Source organism: Aquarana catesbeiana, linkage group LG05, assembly GCF_042186555.1.
Source record: "Aquarana catesbeiana isolate 2022-GZ linkage group LG05, ASM4218655v1, whole genome shotgun sequence".
NCBI lineage: Eukaryota > Metazoa > Chordata > Amphibia > Anura > Ranidae > Aquarana > Aquarana catesbeiana.
This window is the reverse complement of record NC_133328.1, coordinates 161,024,721-161,052,259: the sequence shown is the minus strand read 5'-3', so window position 1 is coordinate 161,052,259 and position 27,539 is coordinate 161,024,721. Positions and strand designations below refer to the sequence as shown.

At 44.1% G+C, this 27,539-nt stretch overlaps 2 protein-coding genes across 3 annotated transcripts in view; one reads left to right on the top strand and one right to left on the bottom strand.

Annotated features, from left to right (window-relative positions):
• CNOT10 (CCR4-NOT transcription complex subunit 10) overlaps nt 1-17,517 on the bottom strand; it is a 224,901-nt gene extending 207,384 nt beyond the window's left edge. For both annotated transcript variants that reach the window (XM_073630300.1, XM_073630301.1), the window contains exons 1-4: nt 17,414-17,517; nt 8,904-8,998; nt 5,287-5,381; nt 3,443-3,604 (exon numbers count right to left, since the gene is read on the bottom strand). In XM_073630300.1, the coding sequence (XP_073486401.1) occupies nt 3,443-3,604; nt 5,287-5,381; nt 8,904-8,925 (279 nt within the window). In that variant the 5' untranslated portion in view covers nt 8,926-8,998; nt 17,414-17,517. The remainder of the gene's footprint in view (nt 1-3,442; nt 3,605-5,286; nt 5,382-8,903; nt 8,999-17,413) is intronic.
• A 269-nt stretch (nt 17,518-17,786) lies between these two features.
• Nucleotides 17,787-27,539, top strand: part of DYNC1LI1 (dynein cytoplasmic 1 light intermediate chain 1) — a 131,480-nt gene continuing 121,727 nt past the window's right edge. Inside the window, exon 1 of the mRNA XM_073630299.1 lies at nt 17,787-17,996. Within this exon, the coding sequence (XP_073486400.1) occupies nt 17,974-17,996 (23 nt within the window). The 5' untranslated portion in view covers nt 17,787-17,973. The remainder of the gene's footprint in view (nt 17,997-27,539) is intronic.

Sequence of the window (27,539 nt, the reverse complement as noted above, 5' to 3'; positions counted from 1 at the left end):
CCCACCAGGAATATGGCTAAAAAAACAAATACTGGATCCCGGGGTCCAGCTATCTATAAAGAGAAGCGTTACAGGTAAAACCTAGTTTCTTCGGACACGAGGTTTGGGTACCATTCAATTCGGTCTGGAAAAGACACTTTGAATGGATCCGGTTGCATGGCTTGCCCCAGTAAGGAATATTCCAGCGGAGCTCAGCAGAGCACATCTTTACTCATGACCAACACCTAAGACACAAAAAAACTGAGGTACTCCCAGTAAGGGGAGGGGTTATATGGGGAATTGAACTTCCTGTCTAGGGTGTGCCAGTGTCCATCACCTGAAGGTGCCATATAACCCCATACAGTAATTACTGTGGCTCTGTGTCCCATGATGTACGATAAAGAAAAAAGCACATCAATTTTGTTTGGGTACAATGACGCACGACCGCGCAATTGTCAGCTAAAGCGACGCAGTGTCGAATCACAAAAAATGCTCTGGTCAGAAAGGGGGCAAAATCTTCTGGGGCTGAAGTGGTTAATAAAGTGCACAATAAAATAAACCATCAGAAATGTCCATAATAATCATATGTGAACAAATCTTCTTGTGTATGCTCCAACACCGTGAAAAATAAAATGTACACGTGCTTCAGTAAACTTGCTTAAAGTGCTTCGCCCGAAGTGATAACAAAATGCGTTCACCAGATCGCCTAGGCCACACAGTGACCTCAAAGCATGACTAATGGGAAGGACTCCTTAGTTCAATGCTGTAGCTCCTTTATGCATCCCATTCCAATCAAGCAATCGTATGGGGGAAGCTGGATCCCAATCCACTTTGCAGGTATACAAATGTAGGTGTCTTCACCTTATAACAACATCTCTCCACTGCAAATATATACTTGCATTCACTGCATATATCAAGTAGGTCTGTGAAATAGCTCCCCAACAAAGAGCCACAGAAGGCAGGAATATAGTGTAATAATGCTTTTACGTTTTATTGCTTAAAAAGAGCACTTGCATAGTCCAGCATGTAATCACAAACAATCTGCTCAGGGGGAAGCAGAAATCGGTCCGACGACAGTATAAAACTCGCAATGTGCGTGGTGCATCTCAGCTGTGCAAGCATTAGTATAGGGCTCCTATGGTTGCAAGCGTCAGGCCTCACCTCTATGCATTTCACGCTAGAGCTTACATCATCAGGAAGTCCCACTTCTGTGGCTCTGGGGAGCTATTACAGTGTTGGAGCATACACAAGATTTGTTCACATATGATTATGGACATTTCTGATGGTTTATTTTATTGTGCACTTTATTAATCAGATACACAGTGTATATTATTAATTTTATTTTTGTATTGTTTTCTTTGCAATATATATATATATACCAATACTGCACCTAAAATTATATATATATATATATATATATATATATATATATATAAAATTTTAGGTGCAGTATTGGTATATAAATCAACAAATTGTTTTTTTGTATTTTGGCACCAACACCCAACACTTTCCCCCTCAAGCCCCACCACTAGTAGGGAAAAAAGGGGATACACACACACAGCCAGACTCCCCAGATTAGCCCTGTCGGTCTGTGGATAGTACAGAGAATCATCAAAAAAAACCTGGTGCCCCCTTCAACAGGGAGCAAGGGAAGAGGAACCCCTTTTTGCCTCTTTCTTACCTTAGGGTCAGAGTCTACAGGTGTCCCAGACCTGCTTCCCTGCTTACAGTCTCCTCCCTGGTGACTTACCAGCGCAGGACAAAATGGCTTCCACTACCGAGAAAGCCCGAGCTACCTGCCTCCCCAGATTCACTGCCCCTGTTCTGGGATGCTGTAGGTGGGAGGCCCCTGCCAGCTGGCACGAAGGCCAGAGAAAAATAACAAATTTCTTCAGAGTTCCGGTCTGGCCAGAGGAAACACAAATACTGAGGGACTACTGCCTGTGGGCTGTCTTTTATATATATGTTTATATAATGTGATTCATGCGTTTCCTGTGCTAGGTGGGAAGAGCCTATCTCTCTGTAAGCCGCCCTGGAAGACGACTTGGGAAAGTAGGTTATATGGGTTCCAATAGCATAGTTCACTACAGTGAAGTGCGTTCCAGAAAAAAATAAGTACAACATGTTTCTTCTTTCCTGCAAAGAACTGTACTGGAGCGTGGTAAAAAGCATAAAAAAGGGCATTAAAAATGCACCGGACCCCAGTACAGTAAAAAAAAAAAAAAAAAAAAAAACAGAAGAAAAGCATCTGAAACGCATCAAAAATGCGCATGCAGAAACGCATTCGGAGGTGGTTTTTGTGGTGTTAACGGGTACTTATGCGTTTTTGGTGCTTGCTGAAGAAATGCAACATGGTTTCCTATGGGACATGTTCACAACTATGCTTTTTTTTTTTTTTTTTTTTTTTTTTATAGCCATTGCATTTTTAGAAAGGGTCAGGGACTTTTATAAAAAAAATGCATGTAGCGAGTTGACGCATTTTGCGTTTTTTAAAGTGCCCAAATAATAACAAATGCAAAATGCATAAAATAATAAAATAGCGTAAAAACACGTGTGCAAAAATGGATCAAAAGCAAACTGCATAGGTGTGAACCAAACCTGTAAGTGTAAGTGCGTTTGTGTGTATGCGTGTGTTGGGGGGATCCACAAAGTCTGTTTTAAGTCAGTTTGTGAGTACAGACTTGCTTTGAGAAATACAAATGTGAAGTTCCATCACAGTGCCTTCCAAGACAATGAGCCTGCATATTTAATAAGTCAGTTGCCTTGCTATAATGATATATTTATACATTACCCAGTAACAGAACTTATTAAAAGGAAATCAATTTTCAAAAGAACTACCAGAAAGAGATCAGGAAGGAGAATCAGTATGTTATTTAGTGATTAAACTATAGAAAAGCAAGAGTATAAAATAGCACATTAAACAGGTGAACAATAAAACAAAAATTGGAGTACTTTCTATAAAAGATGAAGCAAAAAAGAACTGTAAAAAAAAAAAAAAAAAGAAGCAATTTTGGCAAGGCAAGCTGGGGTGTTCAGAACCCCCCAAAAATACTGAAGGGCAGATTGGATTTTTATTATCTCTACATTTTAGCGAGTCACAAAGTCCTCCTTACTCAGTGTAAGGCTGGCCATACATTATACAAATTTTCCTTACAATTGCAATTTGTATGCAATCAGGAATGCCCTTGTACTGCATAGTTGAAGGTAAATCTAAAGAACATTGAACAAGAAAATTGTATAATGTATAGCTAGCCTTAGCACCTTTTAAATTATTTGAGAACATAAATTGCTGTGCTGCCAATACTGCACACAGTGCCTGGGAATACAGAACCTTCAGCATCAAACAGCAATTTAGCTCAACAGGATGCCATTATGTACGTTTTCATTTCCACATTAGAAAAAAAAAATAGCAAAAAAAAAAAACAAAACAAAAAACAAACAAACAAACAAAAAAGTCATTTACCTCATTTCTTAATTGGTTCAGTGTTTGTTTCAAAGTGTCTGTAGTACACTGGCCACTTTTATAAAACTCTGCAACTGCCATATTCAACATTATTTTGTAGTCATCTTTATTAATTTCTTTCAGTTCTCCGAGGTGCTGAAGACATGCCTGATAATTCCCTGCCTGATGAAGAGAAACTGTATGAAAACACACTTAGAAAAAAGGCTTTCAAAATGTAAGGTATTTCATATGTATTATAACTTGCAATGATTCCCAATGTTACCATTATTACTAACAATGATTAATATTGACAATGATACTAAGGATCGACCAATTATCGTTGCGGCCGATATTCATTCTTTTGAAAGTATCGGTCACAAACGTACCCGATCTTACCGATATTGCTTCAAGGGGTTGTACCGGGGGTGATGCCTGCAGCTGCATGCATCACACCTGTACTGTTCTTTAGAGACAGTCAGATTTATTGTAATAACTGATACGGCTCAGCAGCCGCTCGGCTGTTATTACAAGCAGTGGGACGGGACATCCCCCGTCCCCCTTTCCGCCGCTCGCCCGGGGTCTCCCGTCCTACCGGAAGGCCCGAGCAACCAGCCAGCATGTCCGCCCAGCTGGCCAAAGACCCGAACAAAGCCTATACTTCGTTCAGGTCTCGGATCTAGTAACCGGAAGCGATGTCATGACAACACTTCCCGAATTACTGGCATCTTAAAAGCGCCAGTTTTAAAAAAATAGAAAGTATTAAAAAATGCTGATCTTGACATTTTGAATACTTTCAAGTGCAGAGGAGGGTTTTGGGGACTTATAGACACCCCGATCCCTCCATAAAGAGCACCTGTCACTGCCGATTACTATCACTGCCTATTACTGTCACAAGGGATGTTTACATCCCTTGTGACAGCATTAACCGTGAAAAAAAAAAAAAAAAAATTAAAAAGGACAGCATAAAAACAAAAAAAATTTACATGTACAGAATATCGGCCTGAGAGGTGGCCGAAATATCATATCATATATATAAATCATATCAGCACCGAAAAGAATATCGGTCGATCCCTAAATGATACCCATGGATTTTTAAGATTCAAGCCTATACAGACGAGGATTAATATTTGTCACTGCAATGTCTGCCAAAGCAGTTTTTTTTTTTTAGCTTTAGATCTTTACTGAATTACCAGATAAGCAAAATCCAAGTGATGTATGGACAACAGAACTAGTAGTAGACATGGCAGTGAAAGGGTTAAGAGACCAGTAGATGTAAAACTAATTTCACTTTTTTTTTTTTTTTTTTTTAAACTAGGGTCTTACTTCAAAAGCCAAGACAACTGTTAGGGCCCTTTCACACAGGCATTGAAAAACAGGCAGTTGGTTTTGCATTTTTAATGCTTCCCGAATGCCTAACAATGCCACACAGAATTGTTACAATGGGGAGTGTATGGAGGTGTTCACACTGCAGCATAGTGTTGCTGTGAGAAAAAAATAATGCTGCTCGCAGAGATTAGCAAGCGCTGACACTTTTCAACTGCTTCCATTCACTTCTATTGAAACACACCACAACCGCACGTTAATTGCGCTGAAAAGTGGGCCTATGGTGTTTACAGTGCTGTTGCAAAGCGTCAAAAGTGATTTTTTTTTACTACTCAAAGAGAGCCATACGGAAGAGATTTCCTTAAGCAACAAATGAGGTAACAGCAGGCATCTTCTGAAGTCTACTCTTGGGCAGCATTTTTTTTAAACTTCACATGAATAAACAAATTCTTATGGCTTTCCTTCACAAGCAGCAGGTTAATAAATGCATTCTCATCAAACAAGCAGTATGATGCTAAACAGGAATAGAACATTTCAGTTACCGTGAATGCTTGGAAAGACGACTTGGACAACTCTTTTTCTTGGTCAGAGATTCCAGAACAATTAGTAGATCCCTCGTGCTTTTCAGTATTTTGCTCTATGTACAAAAAAAAAAAAAAAAAATAGAAAATTAAAATAAAAGCTACTTTTTATTTTTTAACAGTAAATTGTATCACATGTATAAGATAACCTCTAGCTGAAGTCAACAATTTAAAGGAAACCAATGTCTACTTGTTTCTAAGGTCCAGAATTTTCATTTTTCCTTCACCCCTGTGAAGCACATGCTTGTTCCTGATCGAGGACTCACCAAGGAGTGAATCCAGGACAATAATGACAGTCTTCGAGCACCCACCAATAGAAACAAGTCAGCAGTGACCGTTTCTATATTTCTGTTTTCACAGATTCTAATCACAAATAGAGAGTGATAGAAGGTCACTTGGGTAAAAAATCCCAGATTAACAGACAATTAAAAAAAAAATTATTGCATGCAACGTGGGACTTTTAGGGTGCCAGCTATATAAAAACACACAAGTTGCTAAAGATACTTGTTAAATGTATCAACACGTATCATAAATACATTACTGTACGAAAGAATTTGTAGTCACATCAACACATCTTGTAAGAATTATTTGTACAATTTGTGAATACATCACTATCACATGACCAGATAGAAAATTGTCACAAACATACATTATTTAATGCTTCAATTCAATTATTCAGTAGTTTCTTCAACGCGTTTTGTGGCGAGTTTCATCAGGAAGATGTACTACATAATGAACAAGAGAGATGCATTTTCAGTGGGTGCAACACATCTTCATTATACAGTACATTTTCCAGAAGAAAATCATCGCAAATCGCTTTGAAGAAACAATTACTAACTGCATTGGATAATAAATGTTTATGCCAAAATTTCCATCTGGACATGTGAAAGTATTCACATAATTGTTCAAATAGTTCTCACAAGATGCGTTGATGTGACTACCACTTATCTTCAGTAATGTGTTTAATTTAATGATACATGTTGGAAAAAAGTATCTTTTAAATGATGTGTGTGTTGATATGGCTAGCACCCTTAAAGTCCCATATGACACATGGTTTTTGGTATTCTTTTCAAAGATTCTCTTTAATTGATACAATCAGAAACTGGTTTAACCACTTGCCTACTGGGCACTTAAACCCCCTTCCTGCCCAATTCAAGTCCCAAGTCCTGACCAATTTTCAGCTTTCAATGCTGTCAATTGCGCGGTCATTCAACACTGTATCACTTAATTTATTTTTTTTTTATCTTTATTTTTTTTTTTGTTTTTTACATAAATAGAGTTTCCTTTCGGTGGTATTTAAATCACTGCTGTTTTTTTTTTATTTTTTTCTAAAACAAACGGAAAAAAAAAGACAGAAAATTTTGAAAGAAAAAAAAAAAAACAAACAGTTTGATAGTTTGTTATAAAATTTTGAAAACAGGTCATTTTTCTCCTTCACTGATAGGCACTGGTGGCTACTGATGAGGCAGCCGCGGCTCTGTGTGAGGGACCAATGTCCCTCTGACAGAAGCCGGTGATAGGAAAAAAAAAAAAAAAATACAGGATTACTGATCTTCCCTTTACATAACGTGATCAGCTGTCATTGGCTGACAGCTGATCACGTGGTAAGGGGCCGGGATTGGTAATTAAGGCCCGCGCTGTATCCGTCTTTCGGCTATAGCACAGGCGGCAAGTAGTTAAACTATAAAGGGGCTATTTCACAAAGGAAAATACCTTATAAGAAACCTCTAATAAAAGTTGCCAGATTTCTAGACTGCACACCAGGGTAGTGAAGGTGAAAACATCCATCTCTACTAGGCATGAACACAATCTCCCCAGGCTAGCGCATACACCATAAGAGTCACAATGCTGCAGCAAACCATTCGGTATTTGGCTTTGAGACAACATGAATTTAAACTGAACAATGACAAGAAGGCAACAAAAATAGATTTATCATAAAACCTAGAGTGTATTGTATAGTGTGTATTGTATCATAGTTTCAGAATGTTTAAGTCTTAGAGAGTTTTTTTTAAACACCTTGGGGACAGAGAATAGAAAATGGGAGGGGGTTAATATATAAATTCTTGCAATGACAACTATTCTTTATGTACCACCAGGGGCGGATCCAGAGTCTAGTCTCAAAAGGGGCACTGCCAGAAAATAAGGCTACTTTCACACTTGGGCGGGCGTCGGCGGTAAAGCGGCGCTATTTTTAGCGCCGCTATCGGGGTGGTTTTATCCCATTTATTTCTACTGAGGCACACAGCCGCTATATCCCAATATGACATGCTGGTGCGGGTCCTTGAATAAACCCTGCCTGCATTCTGGGATCCACACGCATGACATATTGGAATATAGCAGCTGTGTGTCACAGTAGAAATAAATGGGATGCTGGCATTGGGATGCATGTAACACTTTATGCATCCCCAAGCCAGTAAAAGACAGCCCTGCATGTTAGACGCATGTCTGCTGCACGCCCTGTGTAAATGAAGCCTAAAGATGAATTTTTCTGTCATTCTATATCATCATTATTATCATGATAGTCACACAATACAGGTGCTTTGGCTCAACACACCTGTACTGTGTGATTATCATGATGATAATGATGATGATTGGTAATTGTAATATGACACACGGAGGGGGTTAATGTACTCACTGATGTACTACTGACCAGTGGCAATTAATTAACCCCTTTGTGCTGCATTAGTGGCACTAGTGGCAGTGTTTATAAACCCCTTCATGCTGTAGCATAAAAGGGGTTAATTAACATTGATAGTGCCACTGTCATTAATGCAGCACAAAGGGGTTAATTGCCACTGGTCAGTAATACATCAGTGAGTACATTAACCCCCTCCATGTGCCATATTACAATTACCAATGTAAATTATTTAACCCCCCTCCCCTCCCCCAAAGCGTTAACCTCTTCACAAGGTGTTAACTCATTAACATAAGAATGCCCGCCGTAGGTCATTAACATAACAATGCCCGCCATAGCTAATTAACATAACAATGCCCGCCGTAGCTGATTAACATAACAATTCCTTAGCTAAGTGCCAACTCACTTGCAGTGCACTGAGCTCTGGCTACAGTTCCATCTTGTCTTCAATCCTGCCGCCTCTGAATCGTGACGTCACACCAGCCGGGACTAGGAAGCTCCTGTCGGGTGGAGATCACTCCGCCTGACAGGGAAGTGAAGTGACACTCGCACCGCTGTGCTGCAAATCTGCCAGTGTGTAGCAGTGGCGCCGGTGTCACATCACTTCCAGACCCCCATAGTGATGCCACTGGCCCCCTCTAAATGAACTGATGGGGCCCAGGGAATATATTTTAGGCCACCTGGGACTTTGGGAGAGCCAGGGGAAGCAGAAATAAAGTCCCTGCAGCTGCATTTAGAACCCTCGTAACGCAAATCTGGTGAGGTGGCGGAGGGAGAAAGCCTTGGAGTCAGTACTATTTTCTGGGGGGGGCAATTGCCCCGTTGCCCCCATCCCCCCCCCCCCCCCCCTAGATCCGCCCCTGTGTACCAATGATACAAGACGTTTCATATAAAACAATTTTCAAGAGAAAAAATAATGTAATTTCTACAAAAAAAGCTTTACCTCCTGCTTTATCTGCAGCCATTCTGAAGATTTTTCAGGAAAACAGGTCTTGGATTGTCCTGAGAATTTAGATCAACATAGAAATGTGTCTTTTCCTACATAAAACAAAACAGAAGTAAAAAATTAAAAATACACACAAAGCCATATTAAAGCTGAACTGTGGGCAAGCGGCACAGATGAAATACATTTATGAGAGCGATTTACCTGCCAAAAGATTTGCATTTCTGTCCATTGAGTCTAAACAACTCTGTCATACAGCACAACCCTATTTATCACGGAAGGAGACCTCATCTTTCTCTGCTGCAGTTTCACATTTAGGCCTCTTTCACACGAGGGATCCGTATGTCCGTTTTTCATCCTTCCGTTTTCGGATGAAAAACGGACATACATGTATCCCTATGAAGCGTCGGATGTCAGCGGTGACATGTCCGCTGACATCCGACCCGCTCCGATCCAAAAAGTGTAACGGAGTAAAAACCTACTTTTCCATCCGTTTTCGGATCGGATCGGGTGACGACGGACACTACAGTCCGTCATCATCCGAACCCCCATAGGGGAGAGCGGCGCTCTGACAGGTCCGTAGCTGCACAGTGTGCAGCGATGAACCTGTCATCTTTCTGCTCAGCGGGGATCGGCGGAGCGATCCCCGCTGAGCAAGCAGGTGTTCACGGGGCGGATCATCACTGATCCGCCCCGTGTGAAAGAGCCCTTACTTACAGGTTCCTTCTCTGCTCTGTGAATGGATAGTGAAAGAAGAAGCAGCAGACTGCTGAGCTCATCTGTCACTCTGCTCACTCATCCTATCAACATGCCCAATGCACTGCAGCACAGCTGACTGGCTCCTTATGCTGCTTCCCCCTCCAAGCTGCGTTGATTAGGCTGTATAGCATACTATAAGAGAGTGATAAGTCACATTGCTTACATTAAACACCCCATCACACAAGGAAAAACCGGGGGGTTTCATGGGAGTAAGAAAGGGCAGCCATAGCGTAAATCACAGTAGGTCTAGACATTTCTCTACGTAACAACCTGAGTTTTGGGGCATCAGGCCAATCTGGATATTAAAGTCTATGTACTGATAGTATAATATAGATAGACAGTATGTATAGATGTAGTTTAGGATAGAATAGGCCAGATATTGCTATTGGGGGAGTTAGCAAATGCTAGCACATGATTTCGGAAATCTCAGCAAGTCGCTGTGAAATTTTATCTCCCATGATTCAGTCTAGCACTCATTTCATACAGGCATGTTTGTTGGATTAGCCTATGGGCAGAGGATAGGCATGTCAAGAAATTGGATTGACAGCGAAGAGCTTAATAGTCATTGCTAGTTCCATTTCTACCAATGTGCACTGTTTACAGCTCAATCAGCATGATGCATTAATACAGTAATAGTCTGTCTCCCAGGGGCAATCTCTTGTTGTTTAAGTACATATACTATTCCTCTATGGGCAGGATATGCAGATGGGATATATAATATCCCACAAGCATTTATGAGTTCCATCTGTGTTTTTCCTTGGATTCCAGATCTCTGAATATGGTCTACATCTTTGCATGACGTTTATGCCCCTGTTTGAGCAGCATTCTACTTTTGCTGTTAATAGAATTAGCGGCATTCCAGGTACTTTCACAATTTTTTGAAAATAGTCCATATACAGGATATTATTGGTGAGAACGTTCTGGATATTTGTACGAGGCTCAATCGATTAACAAGACAGTGATACTTGTTCTCTCTTTTTGTCATCTTTTTGAACCTTGATCGCGTCCTGAAGAAGCCTAACGGTGAAACGCGTAGACACACAAGGGCTCACTGTACAAATTGTATAATGTTACATGATTTTTAACGCTCGTGAATACTGTGTATATATTATGTAATTTTGTTCAATAAATAGTATAATTTTTTCTACTTCTCCATAGTTTCTATGCCTTTAAAGTCTGATCCATGGTTACTCTCCGAGTACCCCTTTTTTTGTTTCCTCTCTAATTTATGTATGTGGCAATGTGAGTGCCCCCCCTTTCCTTTTATTTATATTTCAGGAAGCATTAATGCTCAAGCTATCTGCCAGGATCTAAGGTACACTTCAGACACAACTGTCTAAATTAAAGTGGAAATTCCTCTTTAAAGTGTCACTAAACCAAATTACAAAAAACAAAAATAATATTCCACACCTTAATTGGTAGTGATCTTTTCCCCTTCAAATGGCAATATGAAAAAGAATCATAAAAAATATACTCCCAATATCCTCAGCTCCACCTTTAAGAGGGTGGCTAGATTTGCTCAAGATCAGGGGTCTCAAACTGGCAGCCCTCCAGCTGTTGCAAAACTACCCTTCCCTTCATGCCTCTGCCTGTGGGAGTCTGTTCTAGATGGTCCCGCTGTATGTTGGAGTGTAGCCACCCTCCTCTCACTCCAGACATGAACTACAGTAATGCCCCGCACACACGATCCGAAAATCGTACAAAAAAATGCCGCATTCAAATCGATTGTACAATAATCGGATCGTTAGTACAGACCTTTCGAGAGCCGATCAGGACAGTTCAACCGATATTATTCTATCGGACATGCACGGAAATTTTTTCTGTACAATGCCAGATCGTATGATTTTCGTTTAATCAGTACAGCTGTCGTTCGAAAATGCAATACAAATGCATTGCAACACATGACGTAACTTCCGAATTTTTTAAATTTTTTTTTATTTATACACGTCCCAGAAGATTGCTCGGCATTCGCGACTAAAGCAGTGCGTACCCGGCTGTGAAGCCCCAAGCTGTCACAGCCAGGTGCCCACACTAGTGATGCCAGGGCAGAGGAGAGAACCGAGGCTTCAGGGGGCCGTATCACTGGAACGTGGGACAGGTGAGTGTCTGTTTATTAAAAGTCAGCAGCTACACTTTTTGTAGCTGCTGACTTAATAAACTGAAAAATGAGTGGAACTCCGCTTTAAGTGGTTAAACTGACCTCATTTACAGACCGAAGTTCATCCCTTTTGATCTAAAAAGAACTAAAAGATACTTTGTATCTCTTCTCCATCTCTCAAGCTGGGTCACGTTTATAAACATTTGTCTGCTTTTCTTTTTTTTGATAGCTCGGCTCTGTACTGTTTACATAGAATTGTGTAAAAGGCTGATTAGTATCGTGAGGGTGGCTGAATCAAGCTTTTTTAACGATTAATCGTGCAGCTCTAGGTGGTGTGTATATGCACAGCTGCAGTGCTGAGAACCTTTTATTTCATTTTCAATGGGAGGATTCTGACCCCTGTCAAGTTTGTTTGCAATTCGTATACCATTGGGGAGATTTCTCTTCACTTTTTGTCCCATAGTCAAAACAAAAAGTAAGCAAAAAAGTGAGGGAAAGCTCCACTGGAAGATTTCCCGCTATTCCTGTTTTGAAGACAATGTTTGGGATCTTCTTTCACTTCCGTTTTCCATGATAATGGTAAACAGGTCACACAGATGGGGTCAATTTCACTAACAGGGGCAAGGGCAACAATTAAAACCTGACAGGTGTTCTAACCCCTCTTCAATCCAGAACAAAAAAGTTTTGCTTTTAGTTATATTTTAGGCTTAATAGCATATCACATTTTCTGTTTTTTTTTTTTTTATTAGGTTTTGCAAGGTATACAAATTCAAAAGAAGAATAGGAGTAGACTACTGGGAGTACGATTAATAGACATGGTAGCAGCATATCAAATCCAAAGACAAGCCTTTGCATAAACTACAAACACCTTCCCAAATAAGTGATATTAGCATGACATAGTGTAATCTTTCACTAGAATATTCTTAACCCTTTGGAAATATGGATAGTGAGGGGATGCCTGACCAGTAGCAAAGAAAAAGGGAACCATAAGTTGAGAACTTGAATAACTATGGCAACATAGGACCTAGCATGATGAACAGGGGTAGTGTCAGTTCCATTGAAAAAGAAGTGGGATTAGGGTCCTTAAGGTGTAGTAGAAGATCAAATCTTCAGTCTCCCTAGTGAGTTCCACAGGTCTGCCTTGGCATACCATTCCATGAATTTGAAAGAGGACATTAATAGTTGTAATTCAGGATCTGAAAAGTTCAACTCCATAAAGAATCTCCATCAGGCACAAAAATAAAAATAAATAAATCGCTTGGTGGGCCCCAAGTTTTGGACCATAGTGTCCAATATCACCATATAGAAAAGGCCTTTTAAATCTCGTTTGACAGGCCCTTTAAGAGGTTTCAGATGCCGGGTGGGGTTTATGAACATGTGACCACCATGATTGCCTGTCATGGCAATCACATGATCAGAAAGCTTTCTGTTAGCTGCTGGTAATTGTGCCGGGAGCGTGAGCTCTCGGGACAGCTGTGTCTGCAAATTGGTATGCAAATATGCAGCCGCTTGGTGCCACGGCCCACCTGCTGAGAGGCCGCATATTTGCATACCCTCAGCAGCTAGGGGTTAAAGTGGTTATAAAGCCAAAACAAAAATCTCAAGAGCGAGAGGAGAAGCCCAGCTACACTACCAAATACAGTGGGACCACATGAGAGGGCCACTCTTTTAACCACTTCAGCCCCGGAAGATTTGGCTGCTGAATGATCGGGTAATTTTTTGCGATTCGGCACTGCGTAGCTTTAACTGACAATTGTGCGGTCGTGCGACGTTGCACCCAAACAAAATTGACGCCCTTTTTTTCCCCACAAATAGAGCTTTCTTTTGGTGGTATTTGATTGCCTCTACGGTTATTTTTCGCGCTATAAACAAAAAAAAGAGCGTCAAATTTGAAAAAAAAACACAATATTTTGTACTTTTTGCTATAATAAATATCCCCATTTTTTTTAACCGCTTTCCGACCAGCTCACGCCGATATACGTCGGCAGAAGGGCACGTACAGGCAGATTAACATACCTGTACGTTTGCGGGCGCGCCCCCGCCGCGACCTCCGTGAGTGTGATCGCGATTCCCGCGGACTCGATGTCCGCGGAGATACCCGCGATCATCACACGGAGAGGAAGAACAGGGAAATGCTGATGTAAACAAGCATTTCCCTGTTCTGCCTAGTGACAGGACACTGATCACAGCTCCCTGTAATCGGGAGCTGTGATCAGTGTCGTGTCAGACATAGCCCCTCCCCCCCACAGTTAGAATCACTCCCTAGGACACACTTAACCCCTACAGCGCCACCTAGTGGTTAAGCCCTTCACTGCCAGTACACAGTAATCAATGCATTTTTAATCATACTGATCGTTGTATAAATGTGAATGGTCCCAAAATAGCGCCAAAAGTGTCCGATGTGTCCGCCATAATGTCGCAGGTCACAATAAAAAAAATCACTGATCGCCGTCATTACTAATAAAAAAAATAATTAATAAAAAAGCCATAAAACTATCCCCTATTTTGTAGACGCTAACTTTTGCGCAAACCAATCAAACGCTTATTGCAATTTTTTTACCAAAATAATGTAGAAGAATACGTATTGGCCTAAACCAAGGAAAAAAAAAAAAAAAAAATTATATTTTTTGGGGGGATATTTATTATAGCAAAAAATAATGCATTTTTTTTCAAAATTGGAGCTATTTTTTTTGTTTATAGCGCAAAAAATAAAAACCGCAGAGGTGATGTGTGTGTGTGTGTACACACACGTTCTGTTTCTCGTGCCCGCGATCACTCGTGGCCGGCGGTCATCGCGACCCTCGGCCACGAGCATTAGCACCCCCGCTGTGCGGCAGCGCACGCGCCTGCTATCCCGAACCCACGAGCTGACATATAGCTACAACGCACACGGATCGCACCGACCTGCCGCAGTAAAATGACGGAGGCTGGTTGGCAAGCGGTTAAAGAATGGCTCCTTTCAAGCTTCAGTTTGACGGTCCTGACTGCAGCACCGCTGTTCTTTCTTCCTCTTCTAACAGGAGAATACCATAGCTCCTGCTGCTGTCAGTCAAATCCTGTCAAGAGCAAGCGAGGCTCGAGGCTGAGCCATACTGTGCGTCTATGGATGCACACAGCCTGGCTCAGGAGTGCGCCACCCAAGGGAAGAAGGTGGGGGATCACCAAAAAGAGAAATAAAAGGGGCAGCTCTGCAATATCACTGCACAAAGCAGGGAGTATACCTTTTTTTTTAAATTTAAAAATTGTCTTTAACCCCTTTCTGACAGTACGCATATTTGTGGCCTCAGGTAAGTGGGCCTTTACCAGTGGGGCTGTATATATGCATATATGTTTTTGTGCTGGGAGTGCACTGCATAGTGGGCTCTCAGCACAGAGACCTGGCTCTCACTGGGAGCCCCGGTTCCCGTTCTAACAATCGGAACCTTGGACTCCCGGTTCCAGGTCACCCGATCGCTGTGATAGCCTCCGATTGGCTGTCCTCAGTGATCAGTCACTGTGCTAGCCCACCCTTGTGTTTTCTTTCTGAATGGAGGGGAGAGATACATTTTATCTCCCTCTCCTTGTAGGGAGAAAAGCGTAAATAAACAAAAAGTGTAAAAATAAAAAAATTAAATGTAAAAATTAAAGAAAAAAATTGCTAGATCAAGTTTTGACCAAGGTTAGTGTTTGGGTCAAGTAAGGGTCAAAGGTCATGGTCAATATATTTGGGGCTATATTTTTTTTTAAATTAGTATTAGTTAGGGCTAGTTTACACTAGTTTCAAAACAAGGCTTCGGACAGGCTTTGTTAAAGCTCTCTGAATGCCAAAACCCCTGTCACTAAATAAAATGGTTAGCTTACAGTCCTGTTTACACCTTGCATTTGCTTAGCTTCAAAATTATACCCCATGTCCCTTTAGTGGTGCTTCAAAACGTCTTCAAAGCCTCCCTAGAACTCTATGACAAAGCTTGCTTGAAGCACCTGCAGCTTTTGAGAGGCTTTAATTCAGCTTTAGCTTCGCTTTGTTTTGTTTTAGAGAAATTGCAGGTATGAGATATCCAAACACACACAGGGCATCTGTCAAGCTTCAACAAAGCTTCATCGAAGCACCAAAAACACATCATAAAAGCATGTTGAAGCAGTAGGCGCTTTAATGCGTGTTGAAGGCAAAGCAAGTGTAAATGAGCCCTTAGTGTCAGTGTTTTAGGTAGGATAAAAAAAAAAAAGTTTACTATTGTTCCTGGTCTGTACTACGGGTACAAACAACAACATACACATATGTGCTATTGCTTCAATTGTCAAGAGCAAAAACATTTTTAGGTTGTTCTTTGGTGCTAGGTTATGATAGTAGCAAGAAATATACAGCTATATAATTTTTTTTTTTTTAAAGTGTGTTTTTTTTTACTGTTTTGGGACAGTTTTAATTTGATTTAAAAAAAAAAAAAAAAAAAAAAAAAAAAAAAAAAACATACAGGGAGCTATCCATTACCATTTATCACCTAAAGAAAGCCTAATTTGTTCTGGATACACTGATTAGTTGTGATGATATGTAGTTTTACTAACGCGTCAAAGTTGAAAAATTATTTAGGCATTTAGCCCTCATTCACATTGCAGCGATTTGTCAAGTACTACTTTTGAGGACTTTGGGTGTGACTCGCATAAACATCTGGGCATGAAGCCGCACAGATGTCTTCCAAGTCGCACTGACATAAGGCTTTGAAATTGTGTGATTTCAGATAAAGTTGCACATTTTCAAAGCCGCATTCAATGTGAATGAGGGCTTAAGAGGAGCTCCAATCTCTCCTCAAACAATTAAAAGTCAGCCTCAACAAATACTGCAGCTGCTGACTTCTCATATTAGGACACTTACCTGTCCAGGGACCCAGCGATGTCCTCACCTGAGCCGATTCGTCAATCGGCTTAGGGTCCTGGTGCCAGCATCTTAGGTGTGATGTGTCCCAAAAAGGTTGTTTTGGGGGGGGGGGGGGCCCCAACTTCATCTCATAGTGGCAATCTGATTGGCAGCGGCATTGGGTACTTGCTCCCATCAAAAAAGTGCCAAATGTGGCAGTGGAGGATACAAACAAGCAGAATTTCCCGTTTTGGGTGTTTGGGTGAAGTTTCGCTTTACCCTCACTATGGGGTTAATATCACTTTAGAGTGAAACGAAAGTGCGCAATACTTACCTCCTCTCCAACGCTCTGAAATCCGGGAGGTCCCTAGACGGCATCTTCTCCCTGGCTTCTCAAGGTGTCTTGATTGGCTGGTGCTGGATGACCTTAGTCCCCCCCCTGGAGTCATCACACCCCCTAGGCACCGTGCTGGAAACGTAATCCGTGTTACACGCTTGTAGCTCAATATACACATTCTACAGAGGACTGTGAGCAGGTAGGAAGCGTTATATCATTGCAGAAGAGACACCACAACAAACAGGTAAGTTAATAAACACTGACCTTAGTTCTGCTCTAATGATAGACACTTTTCAAGCACAAACTTCCCAATGCTGAGAGGAAGGCAGGGGGAGCTGACATGTATGACATAAACCCTGAGCCTGACATGTGTGCTGTCCCCACTAAGTTCCACTCACAGAGGACAGAGTGACAGAAGAAATCACTGAGAACAGAAGTGAAGCTCCCTGTCCGCCCTCACTGAGCCGACAACATCAATAACTCACCACTAACACACCCGCCGAGCCGAACCTTCAGCTGTTTCGCGAGGCATGCGCGGTGACCTCTAATGACAACAAAACCCTGCGTTTCCTGTCCGCTCTTACGTCATATCCTCTCGCCTGTTCACAAAGTTGTCCCTTTCCCAGGCGCCATTTTTCTGAATACCACATTCGCTGTTTTCCATCGGTTGGTCTACAAGATAATGGAAGACGATTTCAAAATTAAAGTGAGGCCGAGAGCAAGGATAGGAGACTTGAATAAGTAGAGATAGCTTGAGCTCCTTTTTTTTTAACTGCAAGAAGATTACGTCATTTACTCGTAGCAAAAAAGTTTGCGGTACTTTACAGCGCCACCTTGGGGGAGGGAGGTGCATAATCAGGAAGCTGCTTTAGTTTCTTTTATCATACCAAAATAGCTGGTCAGCTAGGTTTGTAATGAACTTGACCTAAGCCATCTGGTACTGACAACAGCAACTGGAGAAATCATAGACAGACTGTCACTTTTACAAGCGGCTGGTGGTGATCCTGAGCTCCCACATAACATTGGGGATAGTTCTGTCCCCGCTATGGTCCGATTCTGCAGACGGAGGTAAATCCTATTTTCATAGTTGCCAACATTGAAAAAAAAATATGTGGGACACTTTTTTGGCTGTAGGCGGAGCCGTACAATAATTAGGGGGCGGGGGCATTCGTTTGTAGGCGTGGCTTAGAAAATCGATAAGTGCGGTGTGCGAAGCGCGCCGTGGCGAAAAATGGGCGTGGTTTACATGGAAAGTGGGCGTGGTTTGAGTGAAAAGTGGGCGTGGCTTATGTGAAAGTGAACGTGGCTTAAATGGGCGTGGCTCAAGAGGGTGTGGTTAGAGTCTGAGATGAATGAGGGATGGAGAGGGAAAGGGGGAGAGAGAAATGACGGGACAGCAGCCCCAGATCCTACACAATAGAAATATGTGTATTCTAGAAAGTTTAACAATCAGCAGATAAAGATACTCCAAACGCCTGGTGTTAATGCTTCAATCATCCCGGCACCATGGTTGTTATGGTGTCAGGATGATTGAAGTGCATTATTTCTATTATTACATTGTAATATAAAAATTAAATCATTCAACTCACCATAATGCCGAATCAGTGGGATCCCTGAGCGTGTCACCTGCCACGTCGCCTGCCACCAGCAGAGTCTGTCCTTGCATCAGGTGCCCCCGACAGAGTCTGTCCTTGCATCAGGTGCCACCGGCAGAGTCTGTCCTTGCATCAGGTGCCCCCGGCAGAGTCTGTCCTTGCATCAGGTGCCCCCGGCAGAGTCTGTCCTTGCATCAGGTGCCCCCGGCAGAGTCTGTCCTTGCATCAGGTGCCCCCGCCAGAGTCTGTATAGACCCCCTCAGTGCAGATCCCCTCCATCAGTGCAGACCCCCCCTCAGTGCAGCCCCCCCTCTATTATTGCAGCCCCCCCTCAGTGCAGCCCCCCCTCTATTAGTGCAGCCCCCCTCAGTGCAGCCCCCCTCTATTAGTGCAGCCCCCCCTCTATTAGTGCAGCCCCCCTCAGTGCAGCCACCCTCTATTAGTGCAGACCCCCTCTATTCGTGCAGACCCCCCCTCAGTGCAGCCCCCCTCAGTTAGTGCAGCCCCCCTCAGTGCAGCCCCCCCCTCAGTTAGTGCAGCCCCCCCTCAGTGCAGCCCCCCCCTCAGTGCAGCCCCCCTCAGTTAGTGCAGCCCCCCCTCAATGCAGCCCGGCCCCCGCTCAGTGCAGGAGCGGCCGGTGTTCTGCTGAGAAAGTTCCACTTGGCAATGGAGGACCCCCTGTACTGCGCAGGCGCAGCGCTTGCGCAGTACGGGGCTGGGAGCTTTCAGCAAGACACAGCGACGACGCCGTGTCTTCTGCTCGCTTCAGTGGAGAGGGGAGGGGCCGTGCAGCTAAAGAAGGCGCTTCATTGGCTGCACGGATCGAGCCCCCTTCCCCTCTCCACTGAACACTAGAGAAAGAGAGAGCGGCGGCACCGGCCGCCATTTTGCTGGAGCCCGCTGCTCCAAAAAAAAAAAAAAAACAACATTCCCGATTTTCCTTATGGAAAATCCCGATTCGGGACACTCTCCAATCGGGACGAGGGTCCCAAAATCGGGATTGTCCCGGGAAAATCGGGACTGTTGGCAACTATGTATTTTTCTATCCGTCTGCAGAGCTGATCAGATGAACACAGACAGACAGTCCGTGTTTAACCGATCCCCCCATAGGGGAGAGCGGAGATCTGACAGGGCTGTGCAGGGACCACCCTGTCATCCACCGGCTCAGCGGGGATCAACGGCGCAATCCCCGCTGAGCAAGCGGATGTTCACGGGGTGGATCATCATGGATCCGTCCCATGTGAAAGGACCCTTAAAGTGGATGTAAACCCTCACATATACCCATTGAAGTGAATAGCCTCAGATGATACACAGAGATTTATATTCTTTATATATTCTTTAGAAAGTGCACATTCTTTTACAGATTTTCTCTTTCTGTTCAGCTCTGGAAATGAAGTCTGGGCATATACATAGTTCCCAACTGTCTCTGATTTCGAGGGACTGTCCCTGATTTGGAGCAATGTCCCTCATTCCTCCTCATTTGTCCTTCCTTTTGGTCTGATCTGTATAAATGTATATAAAATGCACTTTTTATCTATCAAAAAGTGTTTTCCAGCACTAAAACTTTCATCTGATTTCTAAATCGCTGCATCTGTAAATTCCAAAAGCCAATATAAAGGAAAAGAAGTGGTAAAAAAAAGCACTTGTGAGTTTAACCAATCTTGTTTTTTATACAATTCTCCTTTAAGGGGGTGTGGCAAGGGGTGTGTCCTATGCCTGCATACTTTTGCTAATAGGTGTCCCTCATTCCCATCTCAAAAAGTTGGGAGTCAGGATGAGCTCTGGCGTGTTCACATACAGCATGTGCCAAGTCGGCACTGCACAGCGCTAATCACAAGCAGTGAGACATTTCCCAATGTGCGGCTGCAGAGATCGGGAAATGTCTCATTGCCTGTGATTAGCGCAGCACAGTGCCGACTTCCTGGCAGGCTCAGCACATGCTGTATGCGAACATTCCGGAGCTCATCCTTAGTTGGGAGGTAAGCATACAGCCAAGACAGCTGATTGGAGGAAAGGTACAATCCCCCCCCCCCCCGCCCCCTTCACCTAGGCAGAGACTTGCAGAGCTGTTTTGTGAATAGTTCAGCTCTCTGCTAATCTATTTATAGCAACCTCCCACGGCACAAAATTCAGGCTGGTTTTATCTCAGTTGACAGAGAACTTGTCAGAGGTTATCATGCTGATAACAGAAGAACTGAGCAGGAGAAGGCCATGGGACTTAGGGCTTTGAAGAAAGATAAGAAAACATATATGTGCCTAGCTCAAATTTCATGAACCAGGTTTACATCCACTAGTCCTGTAAAGCAGAACTAAACAGATAGATTTAACTGTTTCACAAAACAGTTACATTTAAGGCAGGCTATGAATGATAACTGTCACAGTTTCTTGTGCGGGATAAGCATACCTCCCAATTTTTTGAGATGGGAATGAGGGACACCTACTAGCAAAAGCATGTAGGCATAGGATAGGGCTGGGGAAAAAATCGATTTGAATCTTGAATCGTGTTGAGAGGTCAAATCGATTCAAATTTTCAGCAAATCGATTTTTTAGATTTTTTTTTTTTTCACCAGGACCGGCGCTGACACCGCGCCAGTCCTGAGGAGCTGTGGGCAGGAGTTTTTAGGTGAGGCCGCGGCTTCGGCCTAGTCCGCGAGGCCGGATGCCGCGGACTAGGCCGAAGCCACGGCCTCGCCTAAAAACTCGTGCCTGCAGCTCCCCAGAACTGGCGCTGTGTCCATAAAAAAAAAACTTGATTCGAATCGTGAATCGAGTTTTTTTTTTTTAAAAAAGCTGATTTTTTTTTTGGAGAAAATCGCCCAGCTCTAGCATAGGACACGCCCCACTGTCACGCCCCCTTAGTCACTTCCAGCGTTAATAGGGCTTTCAAGGTGTGGAGTAACAGATGACAGATAAAATGGTGGTGCGAAAGGTATATATGGTATCCAAAACTGGGTGGATGCTGCCTTCCTCAGATGGGGTAATCTGAAAGGAACTACAAGAAAAACAGAAATGGAAGGTGCGCACACCTAGTGCATTACCAAAGATACCCCGTGTTCTGTGCATGTCCATGCACTGTGTTTATGGCCTTTTGTCAGTTGCATTTTGTGAGTACCCACTTTTATATAGAAATTTCTTATTATTAAATTATTATTATTATTATTATTATACAGGATTTATATAGCGCCGACAGTTTACGCAGCGCTTTACAACATTAGGGCAGACAGTACAAGTACAATACAATTCAATACAGGAGGAATCAGAGGGCCTGCTCGTTAGAGCTTACAATCTAGGAGGGAGGGTCAAGTTATACAAAAGGGTAATAGCTGTGGGGGATGAGCTAATGGAGAAAATAGTGCAGTTATTAGATGGAGGCAGGATAGGCTTCTCTGAAGAGGAAAGTTTTCAGGGATCGCCTAAAAGTGGATAAATTTGGAGACAGTCTGACAGATTGGGGTAGGGAATTCCAGAGGATGGGCGAGGCTCGGGAGAAGTCCTGGAGGTGGATATGGGAGGAAGTGATTAGGATGCTAGAGAGCAGGAGGTCTTGAGGGGGAACGGAGAAGGCGATTAGGTTGGTATTTTGAGACTAGGTTAGTGATGTAGCTGGGGGCAGAGTTGTGGATGGCTTTGTAACTTATTGTTAGTATTTTTAATTTAATTCGTTGGGCGAGTGGCAGCCAATGGAGGGATTGGCAGAGAGGTGTAGCAGACACTGAGCGGTTTGTAAGGTGGATAAGTCTGGCAGCAGCATTCATGATGGACTGCAGGGGGGATAGTCTATTTAAAGGTAAGCCAATGAGGAGTGAGTTGCAGTAGTCAAGGCGAGAGATAACCAGGGAGTGAATCAGAAGATTTGTGGTTTCATTGGTTAGAAAGGGACGTAGTTTAGAGATGTTGCGGAGGTTGAGGCGGCAAGCTTTGGAAAGTTATTGGATGTGGGGCTGAAAGGAGAGTTCAGAATCCAGGATAACACCTAGCACCCTGACATGTGGGGACGGGTGGATGGTTGTGCCATTGCTCTTGACAGAGAAGTCAAGGGAAGAGGCACGTGGGGGAGGAAATATTATAAGCTCAGTTTTGGACAAGTTGAGTTTGAGGAAGTGGTGTGACATCCATACAGATATGTCGGTTAGTAAGTTAGTGATGCGTGAAGAGACTGATGGAGCGAGTTGAGGGGTGGAGAGATAGATTTGCATGTCATCAGCATAGAAATGATATTGAAAGCCATGAGAGGCTATCAGCTGACCCAGGGAAGAGGTGTAGATTGAAAATAAAAGAGGTCCAAGAACAGAACCTTGGGGGACCCCGACGGAGAAGGGAAGAGGAGTGGAGGAAGTAGAATTGTAAGTGACACTGAAGGTGCGTTGGGATAGGTAGGATGAGAGCCACTGAAGAGCACAGTCACGGAGACCGAGGGAGTATAGTTTTTTGAGGAGGAGGGGGTGGTCAATTAACTTTGGTAATGCACTAGGTGTGCACGCCTTCCATTTCTAAAATAAAGTTACTGCCTGGTTTAAATCTCCTGCAGAATGTAAAATGATGCTATTATTACATATGCACCTCCCAGTTGGGATATAGATTTATATATTTTTTTCAGCGCAGAAACGATTATTTATATATTTTTGGTTTATGCACGAAATGAAACGTGGTTAGTGTTTGCAGTTTATTTATATTTGTTTCACCTTATAGAGGCATCAATCCATTTTTTGGCTTTCACATAATTAGAATGTAAAATGAGCTGCGTATTCATAGCAATTACATTTCTGGCACGGTCCACTGTCCCAGGATGAGTGACGCCTGGGCATGCATGGAAATTACCTTATCCTGAGCGGGCCAACCATGACGAAGCCAGGGTGTACATGTCCGCACCGGCAAGGGACCTGGTTGTGGTGTAAATATCTGGGGAGCTCTCCAGCTGATGGTGCACCGAAGGGACTCACCAGCAACACCATGCCAAAGTTCAGTGACTTCAATTCAGGGAGGAGGAGGTTATATTGGGAGGAGGCAGGAATATTTGCTTTGGAGGCACCTTATGCTTTACTTATTTTTGGCCTCACACTCTGTGCGTTACTTTCTCATGACCTCTGCACTTTGTTTGTTATGCACTCTTAACCCAGAGCAGAGTAGGTTCTGGTTTTATTAAACAATACCCCTTTAAAGTGGTTGTAAACCCTTACAGACCACTTTTACCTACAGGTAAGCCTAGATTAAGGCTTACCCGTAGGTGCAAGAAATATCTCCTAAACCTACATGGTTTAGGAGATAAGTGCAAAAGACAGGCACCGATGTCTATGGCGCATGCGCCCTAGACAACGGCGTGCAGGCGCACTGAGCATGCCGTTTCCAAGGGCGATCATGGCGTTAGTGGCGGCTCCCGCGCACATGCGTGGGAGTGACATCTTTGCGGCTCCTGTCAGTCACAGCGCCGGAGCCACAATACCCGGATGTCGCTCTGGGAGATATGGCGGCGATGGAGGAGGGGAACGAAGACCGCTTCTGGGGCTTCAATCTCAGGTAAGTAATTTATAATGAGCTAGTATGCTATGCATACTAGCTCATTATGCCTTTGTTGTGCAGGGTGTTTATTTTTATTTTTTTTACAGAGGGTTTACTTCCTCTTTAAGCCCTTCCCACTGTTAACACAATTTGGCCACACCCAGTATTTGCTGTGGCATTCCGGTATTATTCCCGCCACCTGCTTCACGTCTGCCAAATAAAAGTAGGGGCGGTCAGTAGGGTGTTTCCGGATTTCATTTTGAAAACCTTGTTACCTTACTGTGAGACCATGTCAAACTGCACAGCCTTTGCTAAAACCACCCCCTGCTGGGCCCTCACTGCTGCGCATGCGCACCATGGTCCAATTCATTCTGATGGATGAACTGTTCTTCGATGACTCCATGAACACGGCTCAGCCATAGAAATAAATAGGGTAGCAGCTTGCGTGCACAGTAGGAAGAGGAACTGGCATAGTTCACAGCACATACAAGCATAGCATGTTAAAAAAATATCCTAGGGCGTGACCGGAAGCCGCACTGAATGGCAGCCTGATTCCTCTGCTCTCTCTCAGCCCGGGAAAAAACGGCGCATAGGGGACTCCACACAGCACTCATATGGGCAAATCCAGGACCACCAGATCCGCGGCAGCCAGGGGATCATCCTTACCCCCTCCGGGATCCTCCTCAGACCTCCGGTCCTTCTTTCCGCCGACGGACATGCCACAGACCGGAACAGCCAAGATGGCGCCGGATCCCTCTGCGGCCTACCTTCAGAGATCCGCCCGGAACTCCCCAACGCCTCACTCACCACAGCGGACACCTATAGATCCCGGATCTGCTCCACTGGACAGCACAACCGGACTCCGTAATCCGGGAGCGGTGAGTCCCCCATCCAGATCACCACCTCATGAGGCATCGCAGCAAGGCCCTCAGGACACCATGCCGCCCTCCCTCCCCCAGCAATACACTCAGTGCTCAGAAGCGTTCCCCCGCTTGCTGAGAACAGCATCAGACCCATGTCTGCACGGCACTGAACCAGACTCCCCAACCTCCTCAGTCCTCTCCATGGACTTTCCAGCCCTGCCAGCCCCCATGCACCCAGCTAACTGCACCATTCCGGAACCTGCAGCGAACACAGCATCCCATAACCGCATAGAGCCTGCTTCACCACCACCAAAGGCCCAAAAAATGGCGCTCCCACAGGCACTTGACTTGCCCAGAGACTGGACAATACCACAGGCCACCTATGCCCAAAAAGTGAATCTACCAGACCCCCGCTCCCAGAGAATGGATGCCACAAGGGCCAACCCCTCTGCCCAGACTCCAACCTGGAGTGAACCCTGGGACTCCCCACTGGGAACTGCACACCAGGCTTTGGGCCTCACCGCGTCAGACCCACCACCTTTACCACCCCGCACACCCTCGGCGCAGTGGTCCGCGCTACCAGAGCACCCCCAACCAGCACCCCCACAATGGCAAACCTATTTGCAAGCAATCCCCACTAAAGAGGACTTCCGACAGTTAATAGAAGACGTAAAGTCCACGTGTCGCTCGGAAATACAAGTGCTCCAGTCAGGCCTCAAACACCTAGCCGACAGAGTTGAAATGGCCGAAGAAGAAATCCAAGAGACCAAGCTTGCAGTCCACAGAACCCAACTCCAGGGAGCAGACCACCACACCATGCTAAGAGACATGCAGCGCCATGTGGAAGACTTGGACAACAGAGGACGCAGGAACAACATACGGGTGAGAGGAATCCCAGAAGTTGATGGCCCAGAAGACATTCAACACATTCTACAAGACGTGTTTAACAATCTCCTGGGAGAACCAGTCACCAAGTTCATAGAAATGGACAGAGCCCATCGAGCCTTGCGACCCAAAAATGCCACTACGCAACCAAGAGACATTATCTGCAGGATTAACTCCTACCCCTTGAAAGAGGACATTATGCGACAAGCTCGCTTAGCACGCAGAGTGACTTACAAAAATGCTCAGGTGCAGCTATACCCTGATCTCTCATGGATCACGTTACAGAAGCGAAGACTCCTTCAACCACTACTACGCATCTTACAAGAAGAAAATATCCCCTACCGCTGGGGTTTCCCCTTCAGCCTTACAGCCAAAAACCAAGGCAGATCTGCGGTTTTACGTTATCCGGAGGACATACAAGCCTTCTGCAATACAGTGGGAATATCCATCCCCCGTCTCCCAGAATGGGACCTGATCACCAATCCTCCTGCACCACCCGCAACTTGGCAGAAAGTTTCCTCATCCAACAGATCCCGAAACAAAGATGCATCACGCAAGAATACCAAGCACGGAAACGGCTGACTCCAGATGTACCGACAGCATCTTTAGGATGCCTTCCAATGGCCTTTATTGACCACCAGATAATACTGGTGATTTTGCCCTGGACATTATAGTTTACTTAGTCCCCCTCTTGTTGCGCCCTCAGTTTATACTTTAGTTTACATTACGGGCACATCTCCACGGAGATTCGAGAGAGTAGGAGATATCACTCCTGACCACCCCCCTCTTGGTTAGCTGATAGCAGTTATAGTTATTTCACAGTTTGTGTTTTCTATGACCAAATCGGGGTTCCCTTGCATCCACCCGACGGGTCCTTCTGGGCCGCAGTTGGGGGGATCCTTGGAATCCCGTATTGACCTAGGCCTTTTTGCCTCTCGAGGTCGTTTGATAATTGACCGAATTTATACCCGTATGATTTGTACTAATCACATGTTTTTCTTTCTTCTTCTCTCTCCCTCTCCCTCCCCCTCTCTACCCTTCTCCCCCCCCCCCCACCTATCCACCATTATGTGACTCAACGGACAAACCGTGGAATCCACCTGGCTCCTCCCTCGGGGCATGTGCACAGCCAACCCACCGCCTTCCGAACATCCTCTCCACATCAGGTAAGACAACCACCCTTCCCCGACCAACACTATGGCTAAGATCCTATCCTTAAATGTTCACGGCCTAAATTCTGATAAAAAGAGACATCTGGCGATGAGGGAATTTAAACAATCTGGAGCAGATATTGTCTTTGTCCAAGAAACACACTTTGATAAAGGGGGCTCATTCTCATTCGCATCCAAGCATTTCTCCCAAATATATCATTCTTCAGGTCCACATAAACGGGCAGGGGTCGCCATCCTCATTAAAAATGGATCCCCCTTTAAATGTACGGCGCAATATACCGATCCACATGGCCACTTTGTCATCCTTCAAGGACAGTGGCAAAAACAGGCACTTACTCTCTGCACCCTCTATACCCCCAATATTAAACAATATAACTTTCTGACTAAAGTATTTACCCGACTTTTTAAATCTGACCATGAGATACTAGTAGTGGGGGGCGATTTTAATCTAACTCACTCAACAACTGCGGATCGTCAGGTGGTGGGCCCCAGGGCAATACCGGCTCGTGCCTTACGAGACTCGAAGCTCTTCCGCAGACTCTCCAGACGCTATGCTCTCTTCGATGCCTGGAGGGCTCTCCACCCTGGTGACCGGCAATA